Source organism: Lonchura striata, chromosome 2 (genome assembly GCF_046129695.1).
Source record: "Lonchura striata isolate bLonStr1 chromosome 2, bLonStr1.mat, whole genome shotgun sequence".
In the NCBI taxonomy this organism is placed as follows: Eukaryota; Metazoa; Chordata; class Aves; order Passeriformes; family Estrildidae; genus Lonchura; species Lonchura striata.
Genome location: NC_134604.1, coordinates 90,223,961 through 90,248,896, shown reverse-complemented (window position 1 = coordinate 90,248,896; position 24,936 = coordinate 90,223,961). Strand labels below are relative to the sequence as shown.

Genomic DNA, 24,936 nt, shown 5'->3' with positions numbered 1-24,936 from the left:
TTTACTTATTTGTATATTCTCTAGGTTATCAGCACATTTGCCTTTGCTTTTCTGAGAGCAATATACATGTCCTTGTAACCAGAGAAGTATGGGAAATTCTGGAAACATCCAGTTGTGTATAAACACTTAAAGTTCAGGCACTCTAATACAAAACAAGTACCTCTCTGAAATAAACATCTCCAGATGTTCTAACATATTTTTATATATAGTTATATATATATATATAAGATGTGACTCAGGCAAGGAAAGCCAAAAGAATGTTCTCATTTCCTGAGACTGGCTAACAAAAAGAAAAAAAATGTGAATGAAGGAACAAAGATTCAGCTTTTTCTTAACAGCAGCAGTTTAAAATGCTCCATTTCAAATCCTTTTTCATATAATCAGAATACTGCCTCTCTCTTGCAACTGCATGGACTCACAAAATGAAGTACATAAAGGAGAAAAAAATGTTTTCTGGGTTTTTAAAGTACTACAGAAATTTAAGTGCCTGTCCTTATTTCAGTTCCAGTGAAGCTGATCGACACCTCCCACCCAACAAGCCCCTCTCTCACAGCCTGCTTTGTCTCCAGGGCACAGTGGTCGAGAAAAAGCCAGCAGCCATGTGTGCTGTGGCTGCCCCACGGATCTGTCTCTGCATGGCAGAGCTCACTCAGCCTGCAAGAGCTCATAGCATATCTTGTTCATTTTTTTTTTCTGACAGTACAAGTGGGTACAAACAGCATCCAGTTCCTCTGGGACCTGAAAGCAATGGGTGAAGAAATCCCATGGGCATCTCCAGATCATGAAGTCTTGTCATACCAACAAATGTCAGGTAGATTTAAACAGGCATCAAGATGTGTCACTATTCTCTGTACCCTTTCTAACCATAAACTACACATCGGGGTGGCAGGACACGAGATTTCCTTCCTCTGAATCCTTTGAAGGTGAATTTCTGCAAACCAGTTCAGTGAGAACTATGACAAACCACTGCCAGGGTGGTTTTCCTTCAGGCAGAGCAGTAGGAGGGGACACCAAGCTGCAGAGAGAGCACACTCAAGTGCACTTTCCCCAACAGAAAGCAAAATTGCCCAGACAATCCTTCCACAAAAACCTGCAGGCAGATCCTTCTTCCAGTGCAACAGAGCATGGACTCCCAACCCTGACACCCCACCCAGGGCAGCCACAAGCAGTCTCCAGACCCAACCCAGACCACCACCAAACACTGCTCCCTCCTTCTTTAAATCCCCAACACCTTGTCACAGAACTCCACTTTTCACACCACTCTCTGCTGAAATAGCTATTGCCACCTTTCCCAAGTTCTTTCCCGTGAACATCACTGCCGCCCACAAGATCAAGGAATTGATCCAGATTGAGACAAACTCAGTTTTAAATCTATATATCTACCAATCTCCCTCACCATAGGTTTTCAGCTGGCTCAAGTCCCTGGTGCTGGCACAAGAAATGTTGGGGGACAGGAATGTGCAGGTCACCCTAGGTGGCTGTAGCACAATCACATGCTTAATTAAAACATCTCTGTAATCATCACTGCCCAAGGGAAGAGCAGCTGCCCTGGCATGGCCCATAGGTGATCTGTCCTGAATCACAACACTGGCCAGAGCTGGCTCTGGGAGACAGCCATTGCCAAGGGAATCTCAGCCCACTCACAGCAGACCCTAGCAAAACAAGTTACTTCATACAGCACAAATGCCCATCTCTCTGCCTTGAAACACAAGTCTGTCCTGCTACCAACACAGTTCAGAAGAGAACATATGCAAAGTTCAGTAATATGTGCCTATTTGCAAGCATTTCCTCCGAAAACCAGAAGGTATTGCAAGCAGAGGCTGGTGTGCCAATTCACCCCTGAATCCGCAGGGGCCGCCTTCCCCCAGCAGTGCCAGTGTCACCCTCTGCTACCCTGCTTGCCAATTCTATTTTTCATTCCCAAATCAGAGGTGGAGTGTGCCAGCAGACACCAAAAGAGGACTTGGAGATGCTGTAGTTCTCCAAGGCAGGAGGCTGACAGCCAGTTCCTTGCCCCAGCCAGGCAGCACCCAGCTCTGGTGGGGATGGCCAGGCCCTCACATAAGAGTCCTTGCAAAGTATCAAGGTCCCTTTCTTCCCTCTCAGGGTGGATTTGAAACTAATTCTCTGCCTGGTTCCCTCTCCCCACATCAATCCCACAGCTGCTGAATGTCAGTGTGGGGTCTGGACTGAAGCCAGTTTGCCATGTTGCTGCCTCCCAAATATTTGCAGGCGTTGCTGCATTGCTTTGCTGTGGTCTTTCCCAGTGCCTCCAACTACAATAAAGCAGCATTTTAATAGAGAAAACCCTTTTCATTTTGAGCACAGCAGCAACACTACGCTGCTCTGGCCACCCAGGAAATGTTCATAAAGTCATAAAGTCATAAAGCCTTAGCTCTCCAGATGACCCACATTAATTTCCCACCCATGATAAAATAAATAACCTCCTCCCCCCCATTTTAGCTCTACTCTTCACACCAGTTTAGGTTTTACTCAGACAACATCCACCAGTATGTTCTCAATTCTTCAAACTATTTAGTGCAACCAGTGTTTGAAACAACCCTAAATCGACATGATTAAGGAGCCACCTTCTCACTGAATTCTACAGAAGTGGCTGGTGAGGTTTTTTAATAAATCAAAAAGTGATGAAAAGAAGCTGGAATTCAATAACTTCTTATTCATCACATAAAGAAAAGCAATCAATATGAAAAATACAGAGCATAAAACCTCCTCCTGGGTGCCAACCATGTTGTAATGCTATTTTTCATGCACACTGGCTGCTCCAGACTATGCCATTTTCACAGAGGAACATGGTTTCAGCACGTAGAGGAGGTCCACTTTGTCCATAGCTTGTCATTGGCCACACCATCAGCTTCTGGCATCCTGCATATTGCTGACAGCCTCCAGATGCTGAGACAATTTCAGCAAACTGTTTAACATAAAGAGTTGCTGTGGTACACAAAACTGTAGTAATTACAAGGAAATTACAGTATCCTGACTTGTTTTCCCCTCTGCTTCTATCTGCTTAAAACACAGAAGTCAGCATTTTCATAAAGACTTATACACCACAGGAAGGAAAATGCTAAAATAATTGCAAAGAAGCATCCTAATTGGAAGAAAAATATTAACCCCAGGGCACAGTCGCCTGCTACATTTTCCCTAATTGTCAGACTGAATTAGGACCTTTCACCCTTTCTGCCCCAACAGCAGCATTTCTGCACAGGCTGCTAAGGGTGACGTGCTCTGTAGCACATCCCAACGCGACAAGAACAGCAGACCACATACACGGCTGCTTGGTTCACACCAGGCATAGCTTAGACAAGGGAAGGCTTTGGCTATGAAAACGTGACTGTCAGTTCTTGTCATCAGCACTCACCATCATGGAAAGGCCTGACACAAATAATTTCCCCACTGATAATCAAGCTGCTTTTAGCACAGCTAATAATTAAAGCCTCCTTATATTGAAAAGTAATAAGAGATTGCATTATGCTACAGAGTGAAAAACTTTTGAACTGGGCTTTGGAGGAGAACAAAGCACAGACAAATCAGGATGTGTAACCTAACACACAGCATGAAGTCACAGTTGCAGGAGCTGAAAGGATTGCCTTAAGTGCTCCAATAATAAATATTTCACTGCAACTTGAAAAATAATTTGTTAACTGTGCAAACCACCCTCTGTATATTGCAGACCATTAATGGTTCCCCTGCAGTAACTGTATGGAGCAACTTCTAAGAAAAAGACTTGTGCACTACAACTGAGATTAAACTGGAGCACCACATTTAGCTTCTTATTTAGAAACCCCTATCAGAGCCAGTAACACCATGAAGTGCCCCCGTTTTTCAGCTTCACCGTCTACAGTGGAATAAGAACTGCAAATCCAATGAGTCTGTACTACTTTTCCAAGTGTAGTTATACTCGGAGTCAAGAGGACCTGGCTTTTTCCAGTATTTTGCTGCCTGCTGGCCTGTATTTCTTCCTACAAAGAAAAACTCTGTTCTAGGAAACTACAAAAGCTTGAGATAATAATGGTTCTGAACAGAGAAGCTAATGTTTTTCTCTGAACCACATATGAAACTTATTCCAATGACAACACATCAAGATGAGTTCAGCACAACCAGCTGAAAAAGCTGCCCACAAAACTCAGAGGACATTTATAAAGCAAACAGGCATTGCCACAACGAGCTATCAGCCCCAGGCAGCACACCAAGCAATCCTGAACTGCCCACCACTACCCAGCACTGACCCACTGCACATCCCTCCTTACCCAAATCCTTCTATTCCAGGAGAGAGTCTGGTCTCCCAGCGTGACTGAGTGAGAAACTGTGCCTCAGAAACGACTGTTCAAGTGACAGCACCAGCCTACAAGTTCCTCTAGTTGCAAAACAAAAGCCACAGGAGTGACTCAAGTTCAAAAAGCTCCATAAAACAAAGAGAGAGAAAAAAAAAGTTAAAAAGAAGAGTATTTCCTTGTGCATACCTGCTGACCAGATGTCTGCTGCTTTTCCATGTACCAAATCTAGAGCAAGACCTCAGATCATTCTTTCCTTTTTTGTTTTCTTCACCAAAACTCAGATTACTTAAACTCTCTAAATGAGACCCAAAGTCAAGATACAAAACCCCTTAGGAATTCCAGCTTCTGGAGGCCTTTGAGATCACTTTACATTTTGTTAAAAGTAGGTTTGAATGAAATAGTCACATTTTTGGTGGGTTTTTTAAACCCAAAGAACCAAACCAAGAAAACACATCAATTTTTAATTTTCCCTCCTTATAGTTTACAAAATCTAAAGAGCCCTATGCCTTTGTTTCAACTTCAGTAGACTGGAATCGTCTATAGAAAACCCCCTCAGCCAGATGACTTGGAGCTCCAAGTCTCATCACTGTGCCACCCTCCCAGATGAGCAGCCCTGATGTCCTGGCTACCACCTCCCTCTGCTCCCTCAAGCCATGCTTCTGTGACAGTGAACCACACAGCACTTTCACCTCCCTAACCACAGCACAAGCCCTCATCCTCCACACAACCACTCACCCCAAAAGAATGGAACAGAGGAAGCCAGCTTTTATAGGCAAGGGGCCCCACGTCCAGTCTTTACTGGGCAAACATTTCTTATTCAGGGCGCACCAGCAGCAGCAGGACTCCAGGCTGACTCTCAGCCATAGGAGGATTTGCTTGGCCAGGAGGCAGCATTGCTCCTGCTGCTGTGAAGGGATGCTTGAGCTGCCAGCCATACCCCGGATGGCTCTGCTGCCACCAGCGTTTCCCCGGATGTGCTGGCCAGCCGCATGCTGCGGCAGGTAACCTCCCTGCTACTTCATCACTGCAAGTTTCTGCAAGCGGGGCCTCTAGTCTGACTTTGTCCCAAAACCTCTCACTGTGCCAGGGGTGTAGCTTAGTTCATACACTTGGAAGCGTGTACCAGCAGGGCAGCTGGCCCGCTCCCTGACAACTTCAGCAGAACAGATGCCAAATAAGTAATTGCTCTGTTTACCTGGCCAAAGAGGCAGCTCGGCCGGAGCACCTGTGCGGGGCTGAAAGACAGAGCTACGCGCAGTCGCGACCGACTGACGCTGGCGGCACAAACACTGACAACTCGGCCACTTTCAGGAATGCAGAAAGAATCCTGGCCTGGAAGCATCTACCACCCACTATGAAAGCAAGTGGCTGTTGGAACATCCGAAGAAAAAAAGTTACCTACAATACATATGGACACTTGAATCACATTATCGTGTTTTCCTAAACATGTGGCCACACTGCAGCTAGAGCAAAAGCTGGTCAAGGCTGGTGAGATCCTGCCAGGGACATCAGGGTACTGACTCTGGGAGCAGAGTTGGCTCATCTCACCCAGGATGGAACCTCTGTAGCCCAAACTCAGCCTGACTTTGCAACAGCCACAGTTTTTCTCCAAAGGTACGGCAGAGAGCTGGAGAAGCCTGCAGAAGTCGAGTCTGGGAAAGATAAGGCAGTCTTTAGACAGGCTAAAGTTTGTGTGCCAGCAGCCATCCTGTACCTGCAGTCCACGGCAGCTACAAAATCACTTTTTCCTTCCCTCAGCTCCACGTTTTGACAGATGAGCACAACACTTTGCCAAGTGCTTTAATTAGGGCCATTTCTTCCCAAGAAATAATTGCACAGGGCGAGGCTTTGAAACGCAGAGCAATGAGCAGGGCAGCCTTTGCTTTCCGTAGCTCACCCCATTAACCAGCCCCAAGATAGGACTAACCGTGGGATATGCATAAAACATCAGGAATCTCACCACATCCACACCCGAGGTTATTTACTATAATGCTTTTAATAGAGCCACCACCCGCCCAGGACAGGGCGCCTCTGAATGCGCTGGGCATCAGCCCGCGCTCACGCCGCTCCCCGGACGTGCGAGCCGCAGTTCTGGGCGTTTTTCCCGACCGCCGCAACGAGGGCACGGGGCCCGCCCCAGCGCGCCGAGCGAGCGCCCAACGCCGAGCGGAGAGAAGGGATTCCTGCAGTGCCCCCGCTGCGGCTCCCCCGGCTGCCGGGACAGGGAAAAGTTTCCCCGTGGAACGGACACTTCACAGCGGGAGCAGCACACACCCGGCACGGCTGCGGGCCCCCCGTGCCCTCGGCGGGACCTCCGCCCGGCCCCGCGGGAGCAGCGGCAAAGCGAGCGCCTTTCGCGGGCAGCAGCCGCTGACAGCGGCCCGGCCGAGACAAAGCGCCGCCCTCGGCAGCCGCCCGCCGCGGGAGGCGGGCCGGGACGGTGCGGGCGGCCCCAGCGCCTCTCCTACCTGTTACAGCTGATCCCCGCCGCCGCCACCCCCAGCATCCCGGCGGCCGCCGCTCCCGCCGCTCCCGCCAAGCGCTCCCCACCGGCGGCGGGCGGGGCCTCGCCGGGCCGCGGTAATGGCGCTGGGCGGCGCCGCCCGCCGCCGGGGGGCGCTCTCCGGCCGCGCCCCGCCCCGCTGCGCCCCCGCGCGGCGAAAGAGGGGAAGCACAGCCGGGAGATGGGATCCCAGCCCGGGAAAGAGCGGAGGCACCGCCGGGAGATGGGATCCACCGCCTAGCCCGGGAAAGAGGGGAGGCACCGCCGGGAGATGGGATATCAGCCCGGGAACGAGGGGAGGCACCGCCGGGAGATGGGATCCACCGCTCAGCCCGGGAACGAGGGGAGGTACCGCCGGGAGATGGGATATCAGCCCGGGAACGAGGGGAGGCACCGCCGGGAGATGGGATCCCAGCCCGGGAACGAGGGGAGGTACCGCCGGGAGATGGGATCCCAGCCCGGGAACGAGGGGAGGTACCGCCGGGAGATGGGATCCCAGCCCGAAAACGAGGGGAGGCACCGCCGGGAGATGGGATATCAGCCCGGGAACGAGGGGAGGTACCGCCGGGAGATGGGATCCACCGCCCAGCCCGGGAAAGAGGGGAGGCACCAGCAGGGCATGGGATCTCCCCGCACAGCCCGGGAAGCGGACGGGAGTCACTGCCGAGAGCTGGGGTCCCCCTCCCGCCGTGCTTCCCGCTGGGCCCGCGGGAGGGATCGTTCCTCTCCTCTCAGCCCTGCGGGACATGCGGCGGCCGGAACGCCCCGCAGAGTTACGCGAAGTAGGTGCCTGGGAGCGGCTCTTGCTGGTTTTGTTGTTTTCGGCTTTTTTTTTCTTTCTTTCTTTTTCCAGAACCGAAATTTGATGTCAGAACAATTCCAAGTATTTTCACTGTTTCCTACACGTGGTTGGGTAGTGCAGGGTAATTTGTAGCAAGGAAGCTGTCGCCACACCTCGAGGCGCCAAATATGCTTAGGTTACTTTTGTTGGAGCCAGAGTCTAGTTTAGATCAACATTATTTAAGCATGTAACAGCATTCATGAACAACGGCCTGGGGAAAGGCTAGCACCTCGGTCAGGCTCAGAAGTTTATAAAGTAAATGTAAGAAAGTTACCTCCAACGCTGCCAAACCTGGGGCTAAAACCTTCCACTTCACTTGGAGAGAAGTGACCTCATTCCAAGCAGGCAAGTTTCAAAGGCAGACTATTGGACAAATTAAAGGAGCATAATAGAAAAGGTGGTGTTATTGAGCTGTCTGTATTGCCAGTCATTGCTGTCCTTAATATCAGAACAAGGAAGTGGTGAGTTCGAATGAAAAATGCAAATATTTGCCTGCCAGGATTAAGGAAATATCTTTATGGCTCCAAGAAGACAGATCAAGGGAATATGTTAAACCAGTGAAGATCAGCATAGACAGGGATGAAATCAGAAAGAATAATTCAAATATGGAGCTCATCTACTTTGGTATCCATCAGAAACAGGAAAACAATGTAAATTTTGGGGACTATGATGCACAAAGGTATTTGATGGCTGTGCCAGAAGCATGTTTCTAGAGAGGCCTACAGCTGTAGAAACACAGACTGTCTGTAGTACTTTTGTTTATTTGTTATTTTTCTCCTTGGCAGGGTTCAGTTTTGCTTGCCAAGACGAGGAATCAAACACGGCAAGACTTTCACAGAGAATATATTTCTGCATAAAGAAGAAAATAGAATATATGGCTGAAAAGTGAAGGTGTGATATGCCAGAAGAGGGAGATGGGATCCTTCCCCTTTACTCAACATTGGTCAAGCCATACCTGGAGGGCTGAGCCTAGTTCTGGGCTTCCCAGTACAAGAGAGACATGGACATACTGGAAAGAACCCATCAAATGACCACTAAGATTATTTAGAGACTTGAGCACCTCTCCTGAGAGGAGAGACAGAGAGCTAGGATTGCTCAGCCCAAAGAAGATAAAGCTCAGAGACATCTTACCAATTAATAAAAATATCTGAAAAGAGAGGCTAAAAGGAAGACAAAGTCAGTATCTTTTTAGTGGAATCCAGTGACAGGAACAAAGGCAGGGGAAACAAACTGAAATATAGGAAGTTCTCTCTTAACATCAGGGAAATTTTCGCTGTGAGAGTGACTGAACACTCACAGAGGTTGTCTGTGGAGGCTGTGGAGTCTCCACCCTTGAAGGTATTCCATAACCATCTGGATGTGATACTAGGAATCTTATTGCAGATAGCCATGCTTGAACAGAGAGGTTGGACAAGTGACCTCCAGAGTTACCTGCCAACCTCAACAGTGGTGTGATTATGTTGAAAAACCAATCACACCACCCCTCAATTAAAACAATAAAAACCACAAAACAACCAAACCCAATCCCAAACCACTCACCCATTTTAACGGGTTTATCAGCAAAGCTTCCTTATATCATCTAAATAAGTAAGTACTCATTTCTGTGCCATGAGGAGGTAATATAACCCTTCTAGTTTTTTTCTAATCTGCTTTGGGCAGTCTGCCATTACTTGTAGGCAGCTTCATGGATGTCTTTAACTAACCTCAGCTTGTCTGCAAGGATTTCAGGGTCTCTCATTGCCGATCCTCCTGGGGAGCTGTACAAGGTGGCTGCCCCTGGCTGCTAAAGAGCAGCACCTCTGACCAGCACAGCCTGAAAAGGCAGGGAAGTGGCTGGGCAGGTGTGCGACTACCAGAGCCGCAGACTTCAAAACAGTAAACTCTGGAAATAATTAACAGGCAGTGCCAGCCGACAAGCGCAGCCGTTGTGGCGCTTCCTTTGGAGGGCACTTTAATGGATTTAACAGCAAGTGAATTGCATCATGTACAGTTTTCCAAGGCTTTTAAAGATGAAATCCCTAAAGCCTAGTTTGCTAGCAATATAATCTCAAAGTAGCAAAGGCATTCTCATAGAGAGTGGGAGAGCCTTCCCCAAACACTTACAAATGCCAAACACTAAGTACTAGCAGCTTTTGGAAACTCAAAGTACCAAGAAAAGCCAGGAATTCAGTTTCACTCCCCAGGCTGTCTGCACTTTGCAGCAAGTTTGCGCCTAGGGGGCTGATTTAAATTTTTGTTTTGTCTTGCTTTACAACAGAAATAACAATTCATAATTGTTATTAATTATCCATTACATAGCATTAGACCATGCTGGCATTCTAATTAACTTGTAACATTCAGTCCAGAATACTTAAGCAAGTAATTTAATAGAATTCACAAAGCACACACCACAGACTCATAAGGAGATCATTCCTTCCATTTCAGGATAATGCAGGCTATGGCGATTTTCTTCCTATGCAGTTTAAAGAAAATATGGTAGTCTGCCTACTTATTTCAGTTTACAAACCCATCACAAAGTTTTACATTCTGCTGCTAATGTACTTGGCATCAGGTACAGAAGTGCCATTATCCCCAGCAAGTCAGGAAATAGAGATGCTGAAATTAAATTCACAAAGGAAGCATGTGGCAAAGCAGAGAATTTGGACTCCATGTCTCCAGACCACCACATTAATCACAAAATTAATGCTGGTTTTTTTTTACTCTCATCTCTCCCTTTAAGACCAGAGTAAAATGCAGTTTTAAGTAGGCATATGCTTTTGATGTTCTGTTTCCAGACTTCTTTACTTTATTTTCCGTCACTGTTGAAATACCAAACTTATTGTACTGCAGCTGGCAGTGACACTTTAGTGACATGGACTCAGCAGCGCCAGGTTAACGGTTGGACTCTTTGATCTTCAAGGTCTTATGCAACCTAAGTGATTCTGTCACTCTTAAGTGACAGCACCGAGCTTTTACCTATACAGAGCTAAATGCATGATCAGCTTTGCTGACACTGAACAAGGCCATTATTGTAAGCCTGGGGAAGAAGTGAGAAAGGAAGGGTTATTGAGGACAGATGAGAAGGCAGCTGCTTGGTCAAAGAATTTGACTGCCTGTTTCTAATCACAGATATCAGCATCTTTACATCAAGTTCTTTTTCTGGAAATGAAGAAGTTTTTTATGATTTTGCCAGATTGGTATGAAGAGACATAAGCAACTTCTCAAATTCTAACTGTGGTACTTGCTCAAGCTTTTGCTTTCTTCCACAACTTAATGCAACTGCAGATGGTAGATTCATAGAATGGTTTGCATTGTAAGGGATCTTAAAGATCATGCAGTTCCAACCCCCCGGCCACCAGCCACAGGCAGGGATGTCTTGCACTAGACCAGGTTACTCAGATCCCCATCCAACCTGGCTTTGACTATTTCAAGGGATGGGACATCCACAGCTTCTCTAGGCAACAGTTCCAGGGCTCCACCACCCTCACAGTAAAGAATTTCTTTCTAATATCCAATCTAAGCCTATTCTGACTCTGAGAGCCTGTTAGCAGAGCAGCCCCATAGTTGTTTACCTTGATATAATAAATGGATTTAAATTGTAAACTGTGTAAGTGATCATGTCACACCTCCAAAGCTATGAAGCTAAAGTGACACTGAAGGAAGCTTTGACCATATAAGTAGGAAAAAATTTTGAATATATGGTGTCCAGCTAAATATTCTTAGCAAAGCTGTTAATGAATTAACAGGTGAAAAATTATTCAGGCTTCACATTTTTGCCCAACATTATTAACTCCACTAATCATTTGAATAAATAAGTTTTGACCACTATTTGATATCTCTAGAAACATTGCTATTATTAAAAGCAATATGTAGTTTGCTCAGAATACTGGAAGACATTTCAGTGATCATTCTGATATCCATATAAAACAAGTCAGATTTCTGCTTCATGCATTTTAGACACAGTATATTCGGCATCATTTTTTTTTGAAAAAGGGAAGGAGACTGGAAAACTTTTATTGATCAATCTCAAACCTCTGCAAAATTGATCAATAAAATTCCATGTTTATCATCATAAATTTCTGCTTCATGACAAGATTGGTACTTGTGCAGACACACTAAAAGGCTAAAGAAAAAACTTACAGCAGCACCACAAAACAGGTACTTTAAGAAATAATGACTTTTGGAGATCATGGTATTACTCTCACATTTTTTATAGTAAAAGTGTGTAATTTTTCTATTTCAAGCTTTTTGTCACTGCAATTCCCATCTTTCCCAGAATGTCACAGAACCTATCCTTAGCTTTCCTGCATTTTCTGAAAATCCTCTTCCTGCAAGATATCCACTATCCCCCACCACTGCAATAAACTGGTTTAACCAGTTTCCAAGAGAAAGGCTGGTGGGTAGTCAGGGCAGGGACAGAGAGCTGCCACCTCAACAACTGTTGAGGTGCTGTTGGTGCTGTTTAGGGTCTTTTATCACCACCATCTGCTTTTCTCTGTTGCAGAGGCTGTAGCCCTCTCCCACTGGAGCAGAGGGACCACCCCTTGCAAAGGTGGGCAGCTTCACCTGGACTGCTACAGCTGCAGGTTTAAGCCAAAGCTGTGACTAGATGCGAGAGGAATATTAACTAGTCTGTATAAATACATGGATGCTTAAGCCAAAATGATGTGATTGGCCTTCTCCCTTGGCAGGAGTAATGCTGAGCATCAGCAACTTAACTCTACAAAGGACAGTAATAACAGTAAAACAGTATTTGGGTAAAAGCCATTTTCTGAAGATATATAATAGTTTCTATGCTTTTTATTTTTGAGATGCTCTGCATGCTGCAAAGGGCAAGAGAGCCAAGAGCTAATACCTACCTCCCCTCCGGAAACTGTCTGAGTGTTCTCAGAACAAGCTTCGATTTTCAGGCAATGAAACAATAATCCCCACTTAAAGCCTGTGCTCATACACAGCTGCTATCTAGTGTCTATCAATTTAAAACACTTTCAAAGGCTGGTGTGGGAGGACTGGGACTGTGCCCATGCCCAAAAGAGCACACTGTTTTTGACACTGATTACATTTACCTTGGATTCTTAAGAAGCTTTTAGGCTGACAGTTAAAAAAAAAAAAAAAATTGCCACTACTAAGGCATGCTGATTTGTTGGAGCAGTAACTGATGTTCATTTCCATACTTTCTGCAACCCTCCTCTCCTTCATGTCTAATATTGTCAGATTGCTGGTGACAATCTAGTAACACATTTGAAGTCACTTAAATGAGCTTTTAATTCTTTTTTTAAAAAAAAAAAAAACTCTTTAACAAACCAATTTATTTTCTGTTCACCCAGAAGAATCTATTGCTGTAGTTGCCTTCCAAAACAGAGGCTGTGGATACTATACCAGATCCATAAAATCTCTTCAATATAATGGTAGAAAGTGCTTGTTTTCTACCTACCACCTGAGTAGCATTTTCTCAGGTAAGAACAGGCATTCAGGGAAAAGAAAAGGCACTCTGTTGAGTAAAGGTGAATTTTATTGAAGTGATGGCCACATGAAAAGGCCATCAAAGACATATTTCCAAACAAAATACTTATCTATCCAGACTAGCAATTCTGGAATTACTACAACAAATATATTTTTATCTCTTCATACATTCGGTTTCTCAGCTTGTGAGTAGTGACTGCTATTTGCAAGGCTTCTAAGGGAGCTATTTTCACAGTACCAACAATAGTAAAACTAGCAGGTAGTTTAGGAAGTACTGGTGCACTGGGTGAAGCTAAGGCATAACCCAAATGAAGCATGTATGTTTAAGCTGGCTTCAAAGTCACTTAGTACAAAGTAAGGAGAATTTTTAGGCATTCCTCCACAATTTCTTATATATCATCTCTTACCACAGCAAATAGATGAAGGGAGATAGATGAAGGAGGATTTAAATTTAGAAAGTAATAGAATCCTGTATTCTCACAGTTATACTTTGGGGAAGGAGGTTCATGAAAGAAAAAAAACAACCTTACTCTCCTTCAACTGGCCACAAGTATACAACAGCCTGACAAGCTCTGATCTTCCTGTCTTTCAGCTGGAGCACTTTTTGCTGCAAAGATGAGTCTGCCTTCTGGATAAAAGGGAAAATGAAAGACATATAACCCATTTCTAAGTCAGCATTAGACAGCTGAAAATTCAGCCACAGTGCAGGTTTGGGAATGCTGAATCACTCCAATTTTTGGTTTTTACTTAATATATAATCTGTATAGTGACAGCAGAATTACTATTATTATTATTATTATTATTATTATTATTAATTATTATTCCCTTCCTTATGCTTGGGTTGAAGGCAGCTGTTAAAAGATAAAAAATGGTCCTAAGCTTATAAACATTTTGGGCAAGGATGATATTTTCTGTGAAAAATTCTAATAAGTGTGGCACTGTAAAGGAAACAAAAAGAACCAGAAAGCAAAGTCAGCACAGTGCTCTTCTAAAAAAGAGCACCACAGTATATCAAGAAGCAGCAGTACTAGTTAAAACTTTAAACTGCTTTTTCAAAGCAAATCACAGCTACAATGCTGTACATTAAAATGCAAATATGATATAAAAAGTTCTCTATGCAAAATAATTCTGTTTCCAGTTCATGTTCTTCAATGCCATTTACTTTAATGTCTGTTAAACTTTATTTTCTTACAGTTTATTGCCACATAGGTAAGTTCTGGCAATCTTAGCAACAGAAAACAGTTTATTAACAGTTATTAAAATATTTTTACATTAATTAAGATCTCTATCTTTAATTGTAAAAAAAATATATTAATGCAAGTTATTCACTCCATTCATAAGTATGGTACTCAAATTTTACTAAAAACAGTGAGCATGCAACTCAGACTTGAAAGAAGTCAATAAGCAACTGGTATTTCATACAGCCAGTGATATATGTTACTTGCACACCTTTATTCACAGCTTACAATGTTCAATAATTTACACTTCTGAAATATGTGCATTTTAAGAGGAACTTGTCACAGCTCTTAAGCAATAGCAGAGACTAAATAATGTCAGCTGCAAACGGAGTATGAACTGAGTGAGACAAAGCCATACCCTTCTACTCATGTGCTTCCATTGTTAAAATCACAGCAGGAGGATGACTAGCACTTACTTTTATACATGCTTCAAATCTCTCCTGTTGCTGTTTTGGCATTTTTCTGAATGACATTAACCAAATCCAGCTGATTACGGAGTTGGAATCCAGTATCTGAGATCTGGTCCAAATCATTCCAAAGGCAAATGCAAGAAAGCCCAAACACAGCCTCCTGTTTGCTACCTACAGACACCTGAAAGACTCGTCCCTCACACTATTGTTGATCAGTTCTATGCCCTGAAAATCCAGCGAGGATGTTTTCCCCAGTAGCACAAACCATAAAGGTTCCAGTTAAAATATATATTGGAGAAGAAGAAAATAGAAGTGCTTAAGACAGTGGAAAAGATGTAAAATTCCTAAATAAAGCCTGTTGGCTTTGTTGATTGTGTACTGAAATGTATACAAGCAAAAAATTAAACCAAAAGCAAACTTACTGAACAGTTTATTCTTAACATGTTGCCATTCTGCTATTCATATGTTCAGATTAATCTCAGCCTGAAATAAGGCAATATTAAAGGAACAAGCATAATTTCCTCAGAGCTAAGGTAGATAGGAAAGGAAGAACTCTATTTAGTATTTGTATGGGTACCAGGGAAAGACTCTCTGTAAAACAACACAGAGAATATGAAAATACGAGTGAAAAAGACAGGAAGACTGGTTTAAACATAAGCAGGATTCAAATACATGTGTATGTTTTTAAAACTTTACAAATAAATTAAGATGGTGAAAGGCAATATGGACTGTATAAGAGAAAAGACAACTGAAATTAAAAAGAGGTGCTGTGTTGATAATAGAAGAAGAGATGGTAGAAATTTATTTTTCTTGGAAAAACCTTTAACATTCTGTTGAGCAACCTGGAACAGAGATCATCTCATCTGTGCAAATATCTGTGCAAACAATGTACACACACAGGTAAGGGAGAGAATAAGATCTTCAATCAGTAGAACATTTAAAAATGCATCTATTGAAAAAAACTTCATTCTTTACTCTCAGAACTTAAATATTAGGAGTCTGACCTGTGGGCTCAGATTCATTCTTTAGTGTCTTCACTATGACTAAGTCAATATGAGTAGTCTTGCCATCCAATTAGAGACATCATTACAGTAACGGAACATTTCTTCTTGGTCTTTCCCACAAACTTCCAACCTCAGATTAAAAAGCCCTAGCTTAAGTCTTTCTCATGAAGCTTCAGCTCACTTAGGACCTCTGAGTCTTGAGTATTATCCTAAGGCTTCCATAGATGCCATTAATCTCTATCTACTACAGTACCATGCTCAGGTGTGACAAGCACTGTATTTCGTACAGATTTTTGCACCCTCTACATTTTGTGAAGTGTTGCCTTCATGTTCTGCAAAAGTGAAATAATTTAAGAAAGACAACAACTTTAAAGCAGAAAATGCCCTGTTTCTTAATTATCTTACATTTTGTAGCTATCACAAGAGAGGAAATTTAAATTTCTTAAATGTGCAGAGTAACACTAACCATAAAGATTAGCTAGCTGACAGTGATATGTGAAAGCAACTGTAAACACTTTTAAATGCTTAAAATCTAAACTCTAGCTATTCCAGTTAATAAAAGGTCAAACTTTTAAACTGATATCAAAACAACTATCACAGACTGACAAATTCTGTTTCCAAGCTGTTTGCAATGAATTTGTCACTTCTAATAGTTCTTATTATCAGCTTTGACATTTACAAGAAGAATAGTTCACTGCTGCCAGAGCATAACATAGGACCATCTTTCAGAGCTACTGCAGGCTTCTTTCTTAGTGGAGCCTAAAAAGCTGAAAAAAATCACACAAAAATAAAACCCTGTAGTTCAATGCTACAACACCAACAGATCTACAGTAAGATTTCTCAGTTTTGCAGTTGTGGAATGTTTTTAAAGGTTCAGTGTTTCCACTGTTTTATCGAAGTCCTGACCAGCTGTGGAGGTACGAAGCCCATCCAGAAGGCCGTGAGGTACTCTCTTCTTCACCTGAAGGAGGAAGAAAAACATATTTTATATTATGTTAGACATCTATTATGTTAGACAGTGCATCATTTGGATACATATCCTTGCCCCAGTTCCTTCCCTTTATCCTTTTTCAAACACTGTCCTCAAGCTTGCTGAAAAAGGAATTCATTCTTGGGCTGACATAGATATGGATTGTACCACCAAGTCCACTTTACTATGGGTATTTAAGAATGTCTGAAAAAGGTAATTTATCACCATTCTCCAGAAAAATCCAGAACAACATCAACATACTACGATCTTAACTTACATCTTGTTTTTCCAAATGCACAGCCTATCATGGAATGCAATACTTGGAACACTTCCCTTTTTAATGTAATTTTTTTCACAAGTTTTAAATTTTGATATGTACATGTGTTGCTTACTGTTTATATTAATTCTACAATAAAATATAGGTCACTTGCTAATGACATACAAGCTACAGCTACTGTCATTGAGAAGTGACAAACAACCCCTTAAAAAGCCTCTAAGGGAACAAATGCTGAGAGTATTTGAAGCATTAGCAGAACATTACTGTACACAGAAATCCTGTGTTAATTTCTTGCAAATGCCTAAGTCTTTTTATGTCTTTCCCTACTTCCTTTATTTCTTCAACAAAGAGCATATTTTAAGATATCTTTAAATGTATTATATTTAAACTAATATTAGCTCTGCAGTACTGCCTTGACAGGAGCACTTTAGTTATCTGTTTAGAACATCTGCAAAGAAAATAATTCAATTATTATATACCTCTATTTTGACAAAAAAAAAACTCTACTAAAAACATGAACACATTAAATTTTTCAATTTATCACTGTCTTTGTAAAAGGTGAATGTTTCAGAAGATTTATATTTTATGTCAATTTTACAGTATTTGTTCTGTTTATTGAAAACTAAATAGTAACTTCCTAACAAAGAAAATGGTTTTATGACTAGTTCATTGGCATTATGATACTAAGTTTTGTTTTTTCTCAAAGGTCTACACAACAGACAGCACAGAACTATTCTTTTCCTTTTTCACTTTTCCTCTTTTTTTGTGACAATGTTTTGAACACCACCTACCTTGGGCAATTGCAACCAGCTTCCCCTTCTCTTCAGGGCTGAGTTGCAACATGGTGTCTATGACTGGGAGCAGCCGTTCCTTCTCACTTCCTGATTTCAGAAATATGAACTGCAATAGAACATTCTTCAAGTATTCTAGATTAGCCACAGACTTTTCTCTCTCTTGGTTTCTTTCCAATCTTCTTATTTCATTCTTAAGAAGCTGCAAATGAAGAAAAAAATACATAATACTGCTTGCCTCACTTAATGAAAAATTGAACAAAGGTCTTTTGAAGATGTAAAAACTGAATTGTGTAGCTTGCTTCAAAAAGACTAATGCATGTTTAGCAACATATTCAGGACAAATATTCAGTGAAAATTAAAATATATGATAATGTAGTAAGAAATAACTTATGACAAAAAATACCCTTTTTGGATAAAATTTGTGCAGTATAGAGCTAAAATATCAGTGATAAAAGAGTTGTAACAGTAGAACAGTTAAATAACTCAGAAATCTGATTATATTAATTTAAAAGCATTTTAGAAAAGAAAGCTTAGTACATTTAGAAATGGCTTCAGAAAGCTCACTCATACATTAGTTCAAGTCTTCTTTTAACTTAAGACAGCTAAAACAGGTTAAAGAAAGAAAACAGACAATGCTTCCCTTGAAACTTACTGCTTTTATCTAGTGACCCTTTATTAAACATTAAACTTCCCAACTCCTGAAGTTTTTTTGTAGAAGCTTTTACTCCAACACTCTTCACCCCCTTCCCCTCAGCCAACTAGAAACTGTGATGGAAAAAAACCCAAAAAAACTGAAGTATACTCTGGAAGCACTAATTAGACCTGTGGAATAAAAGCCCCTCCTAAATTATGTTTTATATCACCAAAATTTTATAGACTAGGATTTTCTGAAAGATATTTGGTCTAAGAAACAGACCATGGAAATTAGAGCTGTCCCCACATCTCCTGTGTGCCTGCTAACCTTTATTTGTTCCATTAGGATTGCATTGGTTGCTTCTGATTCACGAAGTAATTCATTCAAGTGATCAGCACTCTTAGCTGTTGTGTTTAGTTTCTGAATCAGCTCATCCTTGGTGAGATCTGCTTGCCACTGAGATGGTTCTGGAATTAATTAGAAAAGAAAACTAAGAGAAGGAAAATGCACTTGCATCTACTTCATACTAACTTAACATCAGGACTTGATTAACGTAGTTTCTTATGAACAAAATTCATGCAAAGTCAGAGTGCAGACTTAATGCACTCTGGAGTGCACTTAATGCACTTAGTGCAACATGAATGCTGCTGCTGCATGCTTATTTTCTGATCTATTTCTGTTTATATATTAGAAGAGGATTGGTAAAATAGTTCTAGAGTACCTCAAGATACATGGTTTTAACTTATTCCTTGTTTCCTACCCATAAATAGAGATTTTCAACATCTATTCATTAAGTGTTCAGTAGAATTTTAAAACAAGATTATATGACACCATGTATTTTTCTGGTTTTTGGGGACTCCTAAAACATTCTTTTTCATGCTGGATTTCCCTTTCCTAGAAAAAAAACTTATGAATAAAGTACTTCTAAGAAGCCTCATTAAGATAAACAGAAATTTTATCCTTTTACTAACGGGGTTATATCAGCACTTAACTGTCCCTAGTAGAGACTTATCCAGAATACAAAAATTTCTGTAATTATTCACTGACTTGCTCACCCAGTCTTTTCACTTTAAAAGCTCAGTTATATGACATCTTTAAATCACTAAAACCTGTAGAGATGTCCTACTGTAAGTCCTTAATCAATGAAAAGACTCCTGCAAAAGTTCAGGACAGTGTAAGCTCAGTGGCACTTGACTAGACTTGTGTCTTGCACTAAAAGCATGAAAACACAATGCTCTAAAATATTTAGAGGGCGCAAACTTCTGCCACCTATGTAGGCAAGCACTTCTGAAAGCCATATTCTACCTACCAGGCTTTGCTTCTGGTGAGTTCAGCAGTTGCTCCAAGGATTGAACATAGGTGCTGGCTGAGGACACAGACTCTGTGTCTGTTGTTTCCATACCTTCTCCCTCTTCCCTAGCCACAGTGTGCACATCGAGCACAGGAAGGTCAGTGTTCCGCCGCTCTCTCAAGCTCTTCGTTGCCAGATTTGCAACAGCTGGACCTGAAAGATACTTACTGATGTTCGTATCAGAATGAAATTGGGAGGGCTATTTGCTAGGTGTGACTGTCTCAGATTTTTTTATATACCACTCACAGTCTTCAAAATGCCAGGGAAGGTGAAACCAAAAGAAATAACCAGATACGCATATAACATTTATAATGGAAAAATACAGCCTTTCACCTCCAAATGGCCATTCCAATTAAAGTCTGGTTCTAAACCCAAACTTGATTGGCAATATTTATTTCAGTAACTGTGAAACCTTCATGTACATCTCCCTGAAGATGTGTTTTAGCTATGGTAAGAGTAACAAATACCTTTAATGCAAAATAATTTGCTTTTGCTTCAACCAGTCCTGTGGGAGGTGTAAATTGTTACTGTGTGCATGATCCTTCTACTTCATTAACAACTGAGCAACTTTTTAAACTGTTACTGCTACTTGGTAAATGTCCAATTACATCCTGATTAGAAACTTTACAGATATCAAAATAGCACTTGAGATTGAAGACATTCAAATCTTAAATTGGAAGAAGGATCAAATAGCAAGTATAATAAATAGCATGTGTACAAATAACAAACATTCTTAAAATAGCTTCTAAAACACTTTAGCTTTACACTTCATACTTGAGGCAGATGTCCAGCATGCTCCAAAACCTGAGACAATATGATAAGAACACCAAACATTTACAAAGTAATTTCCCTCCATCTGTCTGATACTGCAGATACTGCAGAATAGGTATCACTGGTGCAGATTCTAGAACAGAATAGTTCCAGTCCGAAATGACCAACAACTGAGGAATCTATAGGATAGCTATGAGGTTGCCCTCAGCCTGCTTTCTTCCAAACTAGACCAACCCAGAGTCCTCAGCTGCACCTCATAGGACAGTCCTTCCTGTCCTTCCACTATTTTTGTTGCCCTCCTCTGGATACATTCAAGGACTTTAGGATTCTGAAGCAACAGTATATAATAAAAAAGATGCATTCCTGACTTGGGATCTGTGGACTGATACAGCATGCTGCAGATTTCCCAGAACAAGTTGCTGGTGATTTTCCAGAATCAAACACTGTAAGCACATTTTAGCTTCAGTCTGAGGTACACAAATTTCTAAGCAACCCATGGAAACCTGGTATTCTGACTGGAAATTACCTCTAGTGCTTGGTTCACTCTTGAGTTGGAAGAGCTGAGCTTCTACTCTGGAGAGCTGCTGCTGAAGTGTCTCTACTGTCTTCCTGTGCTCTTCTTGCAGATTCCTGACCTGATCTCTGAAATTGTTCCGGAGAGCTTCATTCTGGGCTGTCAGCTGACTCAGTGCCTGGGCATGTTCTGTTTTGATGACCATGTTCTCAGACTGTATTGTGCAGAGTCTGAAAACAGTGCATGCACAAACAGTAAGACACAAGCAGTAAAACAGTGTAAGTTTTACATTTCAAAATTTTTACAGTTTGAGGCAGTTTTCAATTTTCATGTGTATGATTATCTTAGAACTATGTGTGCAACTCTTTCTCATTTGAAGTCCTCTTCTTACAGGGAAACTCTGAGACTGAAGAAGGTACACATTACTTATTATATGAATGCACTGTGCTATATAAACTTGACTTCCATTTCAGAACAAAATATTCAGACATCTTTGGGAAATAATGAAAGACTTAAGAGACCCTGTGGTCTAAACATTCTTAAATTCTAAAATTGCATCATGACTGTTTATAGGATCATACAGGGCATGTAATTTATACTCCACTTCCTATAACATTTATTTACAAAGCACTTACTTGGGACTTCTAAAATGTACCTTTCTAAGAAGGTAAGTTTATTTTTTTTAAACCTCAACTTTCAGTGAAGAGTGTAGCTGTTAGCAAGAAAAATGACAGTAACTCATCAGTTGTACTTGGTTTGCAGGTATTCCAGAAGCACACCAAAATTTTCACAAGCAATTAAATACATTAAAAAATAATAATATATAATACAGACATGGTATATTATAATAAATAAATAAATAATAAAGTCATAAGTAATTAAATAAATGCATTTATGGGAAAACTAAGCCCAGGACTTACCCTTATAAGCATACACACTTAAACAGAGCCCGAGCAGAAAAGACCAGTGTTTAGGTATAAAGGGAAACTACTCTGAAATGGGTTCTTTCCAGAAAAATGCAGAACATAAATTTGGTTGACTACAGTAAATTATTATGTAGCTATCAGGAACAGATAAAACTGTACAAAGACAGTGACAAGAAGTCAACAGTTCCTAATATCAATCAGTAATTTCAAATTAATACTTCATGTGAATATCTTTGTACCCTAAATGGAGAAGAAAAGACAATGATAGACTCTTTTTGTGGAGCTCAGGTATTAGATACTCATGTGACTTTAAAAGGAGTGATACAGATTAAACAGATTCCATTCACTTTGGAAGAAAAATATAGCAAATTAAGCCTCTGGCAAGCAAAAACTTAAAATACAGTACTTTCTGTAAGAAAGGCACTTAGTGGACAAGAACTGGGTATTTTGTCAATAAACTTGTTTGCTTTACATATAGCTATCTTATTTTTTTTTAATAGGAAACATCCATAAAATTTAGTAGAGTGGTACAACACAAATGTGGTGCTGGGCATTAGACTTAAAAGTAGTCAGTGTGCTTAAAAAGTGTTCATTTTTAGATCTGATAGTTACGAGGTAGGTTTGCAAAAATCTCCAATTCCCCCATCATCTACTATTTCACTGTCATTGTGGAAGCTTCTAATGGCTTGTGAAAAATAGCAAACAATCCTTTTGAAATTCCTTTAACTTTCTCAACAACATGCCTTTTCTTTGTGAAGTACAGTTATAGGCTTTCACATGCTGAGGTCTTAAAATTCAAACAAAATAAAATATCCATATCTATTCATCAGCAGACCATACTTTTCACGGAGTTCTGCTTCTTTTGCAACAGTCTCTTGAAGCATCTTATTGTGTCTTTCCAGCAGGGTGTCATGCTCAGACTGCAATGCCTGGAGTTCAGATGCATTCATCTGTGAATTATGCTGAGCATCTTGAAGCTTAACTTTAAGTTGATCTATCACCATTTCCAACTGTTCCCTGCACGTGGAAGAAAAAGAAATACACAACATGCATTTAAAATAACTACATTATTTCAGAACCTATATCATATCCACAACATTTTAGACAGCTGATCCAATTTGCGTATTTATTAAAAACTCAACACAGCACTAAGACCAAAAAAATCTTAGAATAAGCTGCAGCAGAAACAATCAGATTCTGTTTCAACATAGATAGAAATAGGTTTGCCACATGCCATCTGAACTGCTGGGAATGCAACTATTGGGGTAGGAAGCATGACTGATAGCACTTTTCACTTCAAAAGGGAACAAGACAGAAGGAAAATAATATATGGGAATCAGATGGGAGAAAAAATTTCTTCTTTAAAGTGGTGAGGCTTTTTTTTTTCATTTGTTTAGTAAATGTACATCAGTTCAATAAGACCAAATAGAGGGGACAAATGGTTGAAGTAGATTTTGAGCAAATTACTAGAAAGCAACATCAAGTCCATAACAGATAAACTCAGTTGGTCAGAAACAAGTCAAAATCAGAAATACCAGGAAGAAAAAATCTTAAGTCACATACATTCTTTTTTTACTGGTTTCTATGTTTATATATGCAGACACCTCCATTATCTCATGAACTGTCTATCTCACTAATCCTTAGTGTTAATACTTGTAAATAACGTCTTTGGGAATCATTTGTCATCTGTTTATTGGTTATCCAGTATTTCCAAGATGGTTCTCTCTAACAAAAAAATTAACAATACTAGAAATTCTTAAAATTCTGCATAAAGGACAGAGAAAGAAATGCAACTCTTACAGTTTGTTTGCTTCAAAAGCAAAAATGTTTCAAAAACCCCAAACCAGCCCTAACCCCAAGTCCTCTAACAAGGCACAAGGCGCCCTCTGGTGGATGTTTGGCTGCACTTGCCGGTACCGACTGCGGGTCGGTGTCAGGAACGAATCCTGGCCTTTCACATAAAAACGCCCAGCCTGGCACCAAGGGCAGTCGCAATGACTAACAAAAATAACTTGCAGAAACCGACTGACTTTTGCAGCGAGTCGAGACATTTTCTGAAGCAAATCTGAATTTACCTGGCTTATGACTGTACTTAAAGGATTTTCAGAGAACTTTTGGTAGTGTAACTCTTTCCTGCCAAGTCTTTTCCTCATATGATACAACATACAGGATTTCATAAATCTGCAGTAACTGATGACTGAATTGGCATCCAGAGCTTTACCTACACTTAACCACTCACTCCTGAAAAATTCGAAGTGAGCTCAGCTGAACTGAATCAATCTGCTCTTTTCTTTTAGTTGCAAATGGCACTTGGTTACTTCACATCAGAGAAAATGATGTGGCAAGACTACACAGAACGTGTGAGCTAATTTCATCTCATGAGAGTCATAAAAAAATTCCTAAGAGCTTACTTCTCCTTCCAACTGTAACAATAGGTGATCTACACAAAAATAATGGTTAAAAAGACAAATCCAGCTATTAGAAACGAATAGAGCACCACAACAGTAGGAACTGATAGTATTCTGTTCAGCTAGACAGTCAGATTACAGATCAAGTAAAAATGTTAGTTTTACCTTTCTTGTTTGGCTCCTTCAGATTCTGTCCGAGCAGTAGATTTATTCTTTTGCTGTTTTAGAACATTATGAACACGGACTTTGTAGCTCTCAAATTCTGATGTAACAGATGCTTGCTCAGCCTATCACACAGAAAACAAACTTGTAAGTTATACTATTGACTATTGCTCCCTTATTTCTCTATGTTGAAATGCATCTTACACTGAAAATAATTAAAACCACCTGCTGCATTTCCTTCTTTAAAATAGATAATTAAAACAGTAACCACCATAACAGATAATGTTTCTTTAGATTTTAGCTGAGTTTTTTCGAGAAGCTGCATTCAGCTGTTGCTTACCTGCAGGATGCACACCTACCATACAATAGTGGCCATAGAGTAGTGCAGTATCCCCATAA

At 41.1% G+C, this 24,936-nt stretch overlaps 2 protein-coding genes and 1 long non-coding RNA gene across 5 annotated transcripts in view; 1 reads left to right on the top strand and 2 right to left on the bottom strand.

Moving 5' to 3' along the window:
- The window catches only part of LIMS1 (LIM zinc finger domain containing 1), a 67,635-nt gene extending 60,775 nt beyond the window's left edge, over nucleotides 1–6,860 (bottom strand). For all 3 annotated transcript variants that reach the window (XM_077781555.1, XM_077781552.1, XM_077781554.1), the window contains exon 1: nucleotides 6,761–6,860. In XM_077781555.1, coding sequence (XP_077637681.1) covers nucleotides 6,761–6,798 — 38 coding nt within the window. In that variant the 5' untranslated portion in view covers nucleotides 6,799–6,860. The remainder of the gene's footprint in view (nucleotides 1–6,760) is intronic.
- A 146-nt stretch (nucleotides 6,861–7,006) lies between these two features.
- Nucleotides 7,007–8,802, top strand: LOC144248897 (uncharacterized). Its single transcript, XR_013342081.1, has 2 exons — nucleotides 7,007–7,143; nucleotides 8,422–8,802. It is a non-coding gene; the product is annotated as an uncharacterized LOC144248897 (long non-coding RNA).
- Nucleotides 8,803–13,109: 4,307 nt separating this feature from the next.
- The window catches only part of GCC2 (GRIP and coiled-coil domain containing 2), a 29,650-nt gene continuing 17,823 nt past the window's right edge, over nucleotides 13,110–24,936 (bottom strand). Inside the window, exons 17-23 of the mRNA XM_021545530.2 lie at nucleotides 24,541–24,662; nucleotides 22,808–22,984; nucleotides 21,054–21,271; nucleotides 19,715–19,909; nucleotides 18,733–18,872; nucleotides 17,769–17,970; nucleotides 13,110–16,691 (exon numbers count right to left, since the gene is read on the bottom strand). Of these exons, the coding sequence (XP_021401205.2) occupies nucleotides 16,621–16,691; nucleotides 17,769–17,970; nucleotides 18,733–18,872; nucleotides 19,715–19,909; nucleotides 21,054–21,271; nucleotides 22,808–22,984; nucleotides 24,541–24,662 (1,125 nt within the window). The 3' untranslated portion in view covers nucleotides 13,110–16,620. The remainder of the gene's footprint in view (nucleotides 16,692–17,768; nucleotides 17,971–18,732; nucleotides 18,873–19,714; nucleotides 19,910–21,053; nucleotides 21,272–22,807; nucleotides 22,985–24,540; nucleotides 24,663–24,936) is intronic.